The 9,960-nt window shown below is 42.9% G+C and overlaps 1 protein-coding gene across 2 annotated transcripts; it reads right to left on the bottom strand.

Annotated features, from left to right (window-relative positions):
• Positions 1–254: 254 nt before the first annotated feature.
• On the bottom strand, positions 255–9,051 carry ZNF483 (zinc finger protein 483). Of its 2 annotated transcripts, none has more exons than XM_015248318.3 (5): positions 8,664–9,051; positions 6,822–6,910; positions 4,659–4,785; positions 4,175–4,270; positions 255–1,878 (listed from the first exon to the last, which is right to left on the bottom strand). In XM_015248318.3, exons 1-5 carry the CDS (start codon positions 9,049–9,051, stop codon positions 341–343), a joined length of 2,238 nt encoding a protein of 745 aa, XP_015103804.1. In that variant the 3' UTR covers positions 255–340. The 2 variants fall into 2 exon arrangements, with proteins under 2 accessions (XP_015103804.1, XP_072815091.1); XM_072958990.1 differs by having other exon boundaries at positions 255–1,833.
• Positions 9,052–9,960: the final 909 nt, after the last annotated feature.

The raw sequence follows: 9,960 nt of genomic DNA, 5'->3' as shown, positions 1-9,960 counted from the left end.
CCTGCTTTTTAAACTCACATTTGGCCTTTTCAAATCATTTCACATCTCATACCACTTTCTTCTCTTACCATGTGTCTTTACCAGCCCTCATCACTATCTAACTAAAGTTGACATTCTCGGGGAGAAGAGGGGTGACCGAGAAAAAAAGTATTTTTCCTAGCTGCCAGCCCGGCAAATCTGCAGCTGCTTATCAACGCTGGGGTACTTTACACCCCTGCTTTTGAATAAGGGACGATTTTGACTAAATTTCCTACTAGTCAATGGTGGGGTAGTTTCTTCCCCAGGTTTATAATGAGACAATTTCGACCAAACTTCCCCCCACCTTCCTACACCCCAAGAATTACTCTGCAGAGTGAAATCCCCGATGCCTGATGAGGCCGGAATTACTTTTAAACGTCTTCTCGCATTCGTTGCATTCGTATTCTCTCCTCCCGGTGTGGATTTTCAGGTGTTCTACAAGGATCGAGCTGCGGCTGAAGGTCGCCCCGCAGTAGTTACACTCGTAGGGCTTCTCTCCAGTATGAATCCGATGATGTTCGTTAAGAGACGAGCTCTGGCTGAAGGACTTCCCACAGTCTTTACACTTGTAAGGCTTTACGCCCGTATGAATCCTCTGATGACGGCTAAGGAGCGAGTGGGTAGGGAAGGCTTTCTCACACTGGGTGCACTTGTAGGGTTTTTCTCCCGAATGAAGCCTCTGATGATAGATGACAGACGTGAAGTGGCTAAAAGTCATCCCACAATCGTTACACAGGTACGGTTTTTCCCCGGTGTGAATCCTCTGATGGCGGGTAAGGCAAGAGTTCTGTCTGAAGGCTTTCCCACACTCACCACACTTGTAGGGTTTCTCTCCCGTGTGAATTCTCTGATGTTTGGAAAGGGATGAGCTGTGGCTGAAGGATTTCCCACAGTTGTTGCACGTGTAGGGCTTCTCTCCGGTGTGAATTCGCTGATGCTGAATGAGAGATGAACTGTCGCTGAAGGGCCTCCCACACTCCTTGCATTTGTAGGGTTTCTCTCCAGTGTGCACCCTCTGATGTTTAATGAGGTGGGCACTCAGGGTGAAGGATTTTCCACAGTCGTCACATTTGAAGGGTTTCTCCCCACTGTGGGTTCGGTGATGGGGCGTGAGCGATGAACTGTCACTGAATGCTTTCCCACACTCATTGCACATATACGGCTTCTCCCCAGTGTGAATTCTCCTGTGCTTGGTCAGGGAGGCACTGTAGCCGAAGGCTTTTCCACATTTGCTGCATTTATGGGTTTTGTCTCCAGCCTCGGGCCCCTCGTCCTTCTCTAAGGTTGCATCTCGACTTAAAGCTTTCCGACACTTCTCGCACGTTGAGTTCTTCTTCTTCCTGAGGGCTGGGCTCTGAATGAAGTCTATCCCACAGCTACTGCACTTCTGGGTCTTCTCCGCCGAATACCTTTTCTGATGTTTCTGATGCTCAGTCAGAGATGAAGCATGACTCAGGGCCTTCCTGCCTTCGTTACATTTCCGAGACTTTTCTCCACCATGTTCTTTGCGGTTCGGAACAAGGTCAGAGTGGAAGCTGAAGGGTTTCTTGCATTCGTTATACCTCTTCTTCCTTAAGTAGACTCTCAGATGTTTAATGAGGTCTGAAGGTGGTTTGAAATTACTTCCAAAGGGGCTCTTTTCTGGGTCAAATTCCTCCCCCTTACTGCCTCTCCCATGAGTTTTCTTTTGTGAGTGCCCCTTATGACCACGATCCTCCTCTAGTCTGCCCCAGGGTTCTCCCATCGAGTCATCATCACCACCCATCAGATATCTTTCTATTATTTTATCTAAAGTCGATTCTTCCACAAGAACATCTTGATTTCCACCAGACTCCTTCAACTCACCGCTCAGTTCACATTCTGAAAGAAGTAACAGAGAATATTTCCTGTTTGCAAGAAAGGAAGCTGCTGTATTTGGGACTGAAATAGGAACAGAGACAGTAAGAACGGGGCTTGGACAAGTCGCAATTGGAGTCTCAGAAAACAGGGAAGGGGAAGTGACACGGGGAAGCTACGTAAACTTAGACTTAAGGAAAAACACTGAGGAAGATGAAAAGTTAGTGTTTTACATTTAGAGATGCAAGTTCTCACTCTCATTTCAAATTTCTATAATAGGTTCAAAGTTATCCTCCTTACATCCAATCCACTCTCTTTCCAAATAATAATCATGACAGTGCAAACATCTACAGAATAATTACCAAACGCCAGGTCCCATACCAAGCACTTTTCCTCGTATTTCACTTAATTTCCACAATAACCCTATGAAATAGGTCCTATTATTATCCCTGCTTTATGGAGGTGACAACTGGGCAGACAGAGTTTAAGTGTCTTGCCCAAGGTCACAGGTGCTTTAAGTGGTAAAGCCAGATTTTTAACCCAGTCTGACACCAAAGCCCACATTTCTGCTCCCTCCACCATACTGCCTCTCCTCCAAGCAGGCAAACAGCTCTAAGTTTATAGAAAGTGCTCATCACGTCACAGATACGCAACACACCTGCACTAGACTTTCACAGGTTACCACAATCTGGCCCTACCAACCTTGGGGACACTCTGACTGGGCATCCACTTACCGTCCCTACTACATGACAGCAATTTCAATCTTGTCCCTTTAGCCTTAACACTTGACACTGCCTAGAATCCAATCCCACAGCACTTTCATGATCACAAATATAAATTTGATAGGGCCGAGGTTTGAGCCCCCCAGTGTCCAGAATTATACTCGCAAGGTTCATGCTCCTCTCAGAACCCTCGATTCATTTATTAACCACATCGCTCACCCTGGCTCTTAATCATGAGATTACAGTGTCACTGTGATACAACTATATTTTTAACCAGAGAATTATGAAATACGAAGCCCTGGATAGCTCTCAAGACTTCGTGGAGGACTCCCTCCTTGGTCTCAGTCACCGAAATGCCATCCAGACTACAACCCGGAATCTTGGGGTCCACGTGAGCCACGGCCACATCAGCCAACACAGGAAGCATCTGGGAGGCCAGGGTAAGGCTGGTCGCACGGGTCACCACAGCATCAATCTCAACAAATATCACCCAGGTTGCTGTGGGAAAGCTGGTCTAAGGTGGTACCACCTAATGAGGCGCCAGAGCTTCTGCCCAAATGTCAACCTGGACAAACTGTGGAGCTTGGTAAGCAATTACTGGGTTTTTTTTCCTTCAAATACTTCTATGGATATATGAACAATAATTTATTTTAACTTTTAAAAATACAAATTTAGTGTTCATCGTTAAAGTTTAAGAAAGGGAAGAATAAAGAAAAGATGTCACCCCTCAAAGATAACCAGTGTTAACATGAATGTTCTCCACGTACTAAAAACCCATTTATATCCACACATTTAAACAGGTGCATGTATGTGTACATTTTTCTCCTTTTGATAAAATTGGATGATACTATACACAGTGTCCATTGGACGAATTCCTACTTATCCTCCAAGATTTAATTCAAAAATTAATCAAGCCCTTGCTCCTCCATCTTCCCACTGCTTGCACACATGCTACTGTCATGGCTCACATCCATCACCTACACTTTCTGTTCTGATGTCTGTGTCTGCGGCGTCCCTAAAAACACACCTCTCAGAGCCCCTCCTCTGGGGCGCCTACCCTGCAGCCCCTGCTGTGGCTCAGTGACCCCACCATGTCACTCACTTCAAGACCACTTTCCCACAGGGGCTCCCGGTCATGACCAGCACAGCAAGGACACGTAGGACCGTTTCTGTGAGGCAGACAACTCTGACAGGTGACTCTGGTGGGAAGACTCTTCTCTGGTTTTGCCAAAACCTTCTTAAACTGCACCTGAATCTAGACTCTTCCTACCCAACCTCCTTTCCTTCCCTCTCCCATCACAGGTATCAGACCTGCACAGTGCGCAGACAGCCTTCCCAGCCCCTTCCAGTTCCCTCCCCACTTCCCTTCACTGGAATTCTCCCCAGTTAGTCTCTGACATTAAGGATATATGGCATCTACCTGACAGAGGACCCAAGCTAACAGTCTCCCCTGTTCCAAGTGAACAGTCCAGAAAGGTAAGGCGTACATTCTGCTGCCTTTCTGCGTCAGCACCTAGACACCCAGCATTTCAGGAGCTCTTCCAAAGGACTCAGGAAGCAACTGGTTCCACTTCCTCCTCTGCTCTTCACCAACTCACCTGGTTTGGAGCGCTTTGAGACTTCCTTCTGTAGCAGCCGAGGGAGTCCAGCCCACTTTAGCTGGGAAACCAGATCTAATTTGGAAACTGGAAAGCCTGCCCATGGAGAAAAGAACAGAAAATGGCCGTTTTTCCCTGGAACAAAGACGTTCCAACATTCGCAGCCTCTAGTTCTCCAGGGAAGAGAAGCGGCTGTCAAATACAGACTTCAGTACTGGAGCTGGAGGAGAGAACTGGGGAAGGGATGGCCTTGAAGACAGCAAAATGATGCGCAACATTTCCAGCTCAATGAAGCAAAGACTTTTTTTTTTTTGGAGAAAACACTGCAGAAAAGTACATTTTTAGGACCCATTTTCCCCATTTTTAGGATTAGTCGTATCACCCCTGCAAGCCCAGCCAACAGTGAACAGCACTCATCTTTCAACAATGGCAGACAAAAGACACCCAGCCTAGACGGTAGAGCATGAAGAAAAGATGTCTTTACCCAGAAATTCTAGGTTCCGGAAGTTCTCCAGCAGCACCTCCTTGTATATCTCCTTCTGAAAAGGTTCCAGCCTCCTCCACTCTCCTCTGGAAAAGGTCACAGCCACATCCTTGAGTGTCACGGATTCCTATAACACCAAAGACAGTCTTTTCACATTAGGTTATTCCCAAATAGATCTAAGAAATTCAGAGAAAGGATTAGGATATAAAGTTGTAATTTGATAGTATTCAAGTTCTTCAGAATTCCAAAGCAAATCACAAGGTAGTTACTATTACAAGTGATTCAGAACAAGATTATGATACAACCCCAGCCTTGTCCACGTAGTCCCTGGTGCAAAATGCTGTACAAGGATTCTCTGGGATGTTTAATGTTAAACAATGCAACACACTGACTTCTAGGAAGGATACAAATGACATCCCCAAAACCCAGATTTGCAGAATTAATGTTTAAGTTACAAAGGCAATTAGATATAAAAGAGTAATATCAGTGACTACATTCCAAATTTTAACTTCCAGTTGGTTATAAGTAGCAATTATTTTTTATCACAATCTGTGATATTTTTAATACCAATCTGTGTTTAATAACATACTCACACTTAACAGTCACTCCAAATTACAAATAAGCACAATAAATCATTAAAATACACTTTCTATAAATAAGGTCCTACTGTACAGCACAGGGAATTACATTCAATAGCTTGTAACGACCTGTAATGGAAAAGAATATGAAAAAGGAATATATATACATATATATTCTGAATCACTATGTTGTACACCAGAAACTAGCGCAACATTGTACATCAACTATACTTCAATTAGAAAAACACACACACACACACTTTGTACAGTATCCTGTGCATGGCATTCTGAGAGGCAGTACAGCAGAGTGGCTGCCAGCACTAGGATGAGCTTCCTGTGGGTGCTGTCACAAATTAACATAACTCTGGTGGCTTAGATGAGCAGAAATTTATTCTCCCACAAGTCTGAAGGCCAAAGGTCTCAAAATTAGGTGCTGGTGGGGCTGATCTGCCTTCAGAGGCTGAGGCAGAACCTGTTTCTTGCTCCTCCAGCTCCTCTCGGCTGCCAGCCCTCCTTGGCATTCCTCGGTCCACGGCCCCATTGCTGCTATCTTCGCATCGCGTCCTCCTGTTTGTGTGTTCAATTCGCCTTGGTCTCTCTCTTATAAACACACTTATGATGGCATTTAGGCCCCAACCCATGTAAGCCAGAATGATTTCCTCATTTCAAATCCTTATTTTATCACATCTGCAAGGACCTTTCTTCCAAATAAAGTAACATTCTCAGGTTCCAGATATTAGGAAATGGACATATTTTGGGGAGCCACTATCAGTCCACTGCAGCACTATTATTTTCCACTGTGAATAAGAATTTTTTTTTCTGATAAGCACTGTTATATGGGAAACTTCCTGAGTTGTCACCAGCTACTCTTCTCAGCTAGTATATGAGTTTCAGTACATGTTCAGTTGATTCTCTGAGGTTTTCCAAAAGGACAGTATTATCTGTAAATAATATATATTTGCTTCTCTCATACCAATAGTTACCTCATTTCTTCCTTATCACACTGCACTGGCTGGAATACTCAGAAAACACTCATTACCAGCAGTAAGGTGAGACATCCTTACCTCCTCACTGGCGTTGTGAGGGCTGCTTTTTATTTTCCAACACTGTCCAGCTGGAGACATTTCTTACCATGTTCAGGAAATGTAATTTTATTTCTGCCAGAGCAATTTTATCAGGGATACTTGTTGAATTTTAGTAAATAGTTCTGTTTTTATTAAAGTCAGCCTTACAATCAATTCTGACGACTGAAGTAAAATAGCATATGAAGAATGCACTATGAGCATGTGAAGACTGTGAGGAAAAGGAGGCTGAATTAATTATTCAAGCATCTTCATACTACTCAGGAGGAACAAAGTGTTCACTTCGGAATGAAAACTTTGTACCATATACGGTGACAGATGCTAATGAGACTTACTGTGATGATCATTTCACAATGTGCACAAATACTGATTCATACTGCTGTATATCTGAAGCTAATACAAAGTTGTGTATCAATCACGCCTCAACTGAAAAATGAGCTTAAAAAATAAAACCATATGGTTAAAAAAAAAAATGAACGAAAACCCATGAAAAGGAGACTCACCTGGGACTCAGTATTTGGAAGAACAGAAATGGTTTTCTCTTCTTCAGGCTTCTCCTCTTGGGAAATGACAGAGTCTTGAGAGACTGGATCTAGGAAGGGGGTAAAAAACAACCCAGTCTTTCAAATGGAGTCCTCAGACTGGAAATCATTAGATATGTTTCTCTGGAGAAAAAGGTCAGACGAAACAAAACTGATTTCATTCATTCCATACACCCACGGTTTTAATGGATTTAAATGGATTTTCATAATAATTTTTTAACATATTTATAAGCTGTGTTAAGGTAAAACAGTTTATGTTTTATGTATTAATTTGTTTTCTTCATGATCTGAGCACAATGCCTTGCATTGGAGACACTTATTGAATAAAAGTACCAAGCTGGTCTCAAAAACAGACTCCACTTTTGGGGTCACAGTAAACTCCTAAAGACAGAAATGAGGAATCTGGACATAAGAACCACATGTATTAAATAAATACCCTGAGATGTCAACAGCACTTCTAATTAAAGTCATACGGCATTTTCTTATGATTTAAAAAATTTCAAGCAGCTGACTGGTTAGACAATCAATAAAAGTTAAGAATCAGAATTATGTCCTCCAGTGATTTATAGAACGATTCTTTCTCAGAGAATATGAAAATGGCTTTGCTAATAGAAAAAAAATTTTTAAGACACATATATGTGTATATGTAATGTGTTTATAAAATGAACAGAAATAAATGTGAGTGAAAAAAAAGAATCAGAATTATATAATCAAAGAGAAAAGAGCGGAAAAAAGGGTAAAAGAGGAATTATTTTACAGAAATTGTTCTATTTCACAGAAAGCTACAGCAATCAATTCATGAACTTCTTTACTGCTGGAACCTCCAAAGAGAGGCTCTAATTTCTGAGAAGCATCACATTGTAGAGAGAGATGAGTTGGAGAGGAGCCAGGAAATCCAAATTTTAGATCCACCAATCAGCTGTATGATCACAAATTAAGTCTGTGGAGGTAAACACTATTTCCTTATCCATCTCAGAACTCTTGGTAGAATACAAAGTCACACACATGTAGTGAGAGCCTTATGGTAAATAACACGCTACAAATACTGTATATATTTGCAGCACATTAAAGGGATTTTATAAAAGGTGAACCACATGCCCTCAAAAGGCTATCCACCACCATAAAGTCTTTTTATCAATATTTTACAATTATATAATTATAATTCATAGTTTATGTTATATAAATAATGTTTAGTAATGTAATTTCAAAAATATATGTCAGCTGTTCTCCTAAGGCTATGGAATTGCACAATCCAACAGGGGAGTTACTCGCCACAAATGGTTATTTGAATTTAAATTTAAAAAATCAATTCTTTACTTGCACTAGCCACATTTTATATGCTTAACTTGATGTGCAGAACACTGCAGAACACATTTCCATTATCGCACATAGTGGACAGCCCCATTCTGGAAACATGTGAATGCACACACACTGGAGCAAAAAGTTGAGACCTGGTCTGGATATGTTGTGACTCCAAACATTTTGAGATAATTTCTTTCTGTCCTGGGTTCTAAGGTCCCGGTGCCCAAGGGTGAAGGGAAAGAAATTCCTATTTCTTGAGCAACCACCAAGTGTTACATCTTATCTTGTTTCATTATCCCTTTCTACGGATTACAAAATTAAAGTTCTGAGAGGTTTCGTAGCTTGCCCAAGGTCACACAGTAAAAGGAAGAGCCAGTTCAAATCCAGTCCCAACTCCAAACTTGGACCCCTCTTTAGCAATGAACCACTATCTTTTGGGGAGTTTACTTTCCTGTCTTAAGGAGACCTCTGCCACTCCCTGCCTCCAACTATAAATCTCACCTTCCTTTTCTTCAGCCATTTGGGTCAAATCCTCTACTAGGGTCACCACTTCCTCACTGCTCTGAGGGTGCTGTGACTTGACCCAAATCCTGATCTCCCCGGGAAGAATGGTCAGGAACTGCTCAAACACCAGAAGCTCTAAAATCTGTTCCTTCGTGTGGATGTCTGGTCTCAGCCACTGAACGCAAAGCTCCCAGAGCTGATTCAGGGCTTTTCTGGGTCCAGCCACTTCTGAGTAACAAAACCACCTGAACCTCTGTCTGAAAGACTCTGAGTCGGCAGTGTCTCCTCCTCGAGTAGCTTCTTGAGTCCCAGGAGTCTCCATTCTTAGGACCTTGATGTGTTCCCTTGAGACCAGAGTCTGAGGGTCTGGGGAGATGGCTGTCATCTAGTGCTGCCTACTGCAGCCCACAATGTGGACCACCAGCAGGAATCCAGTCCCCTTTAGGCTTCTGAGTATCAGCACAGTTCCCCAAGAGGCACTGGACAGCAAAACATCAAGTGTTCCAAGGATTCACTTGCAGAAACTGTCTTGCAGCAACTGTCAAGAAATACAAGATATCAGGTAAATGAAAGAAATTGTTAACCCTGAAAACACTGTTCTTGGTTTCATTCTGACATACAGAGTCCCAGAGGGCCGGAACAGCCCTGACCAACTATTATATGAAAAGAATAATTTTCTCTGTAGGAGAAACACTGAGGAGTTATTAAAGGGTAATGAAAGGGATGCTCCAAGAAAACAGTTTCTCCAGACTAAATGCACCTCATAAGCAAAACGTATCAGAAAAGGCTCCCTGCTGCGAGAGGCTGCAGTCCCAACCTATTCACCTGCTGGCCTCTCTCACTGAATGGCCACACAATTCCCCACCAGTTGCTCAACTCAGAAGCCTGATTCATAGGTGAGCAGCCAGTTTCTCGCATAATCAATAACCAAGTTCTGGTGGTTTTATTTCCTACAAAGCTCTCCATTCTCTGCCACTGAAACTACCTAAGAACAGGCTTCTTCAGTTCAGTCTCCTACTGCAGCATAAGGAGTCCTTCTAATCTGCAAAATAGGGTCCTATCAGTCTCTCACTGTCTCAAAATAAATTCAAACGCAGAAGCCAAGCATGAGCATCTGGAAAGCCTGCTCTGATGACTTCATCTCGAGCTCTAGCTGCCCCTGATGGACACTGCAGCCATAAAAGGGCTACCTCCGCATTCCCAGAAACTCTCTCTCCCCTTCCACCTTTGCCCCAGAGCCATTCCCTCTCGTTGGCATGCTGCCTTCATTTCCTCTCCTACCAAACTTACTCAT

This window comes from Vicugna pacos, chromosome 4 (assembly GCF_048564905.1).
Source record: "Vicugna pacos chromosome 4, VicPac4, whole genome shotgun sequence".
Taxonomy (NCBI): Eukaryota; Metazoa; Chordata; class Mammalia; order Artiodactyla; family Camelidae; genus Vicugna; species Vicugna pacos.
The sequence above is the reverse complement of the archived record's forward strand: the minus strand, read 5'-3'. Positions and strand labels throughout refer to the sequence as shown.

Coding starts and splice junctions, on each gene's coding strand:
- ZNF483 (XM_015248318.3), bottom strand. CDS start 9,051: ATGACAGCCATCTCCCCAGACCCTCAGACTCTGGTCTCAAGGGAACAC. Junction 4,786..6,821: donor TTCCAAATACTGAGTCCCAG/GTGAGTCTCCTT, acceptor TTGGTGTTATAG/GAATCCGTGACACTCAAGGA. Junction 4,271..4,658: donor CCGGAACCTAGAATTTCTGG/GTAAAGACATCT, acceptor CTCCATGGGCAG/GCTTTCCAGTTTCCAAATTA.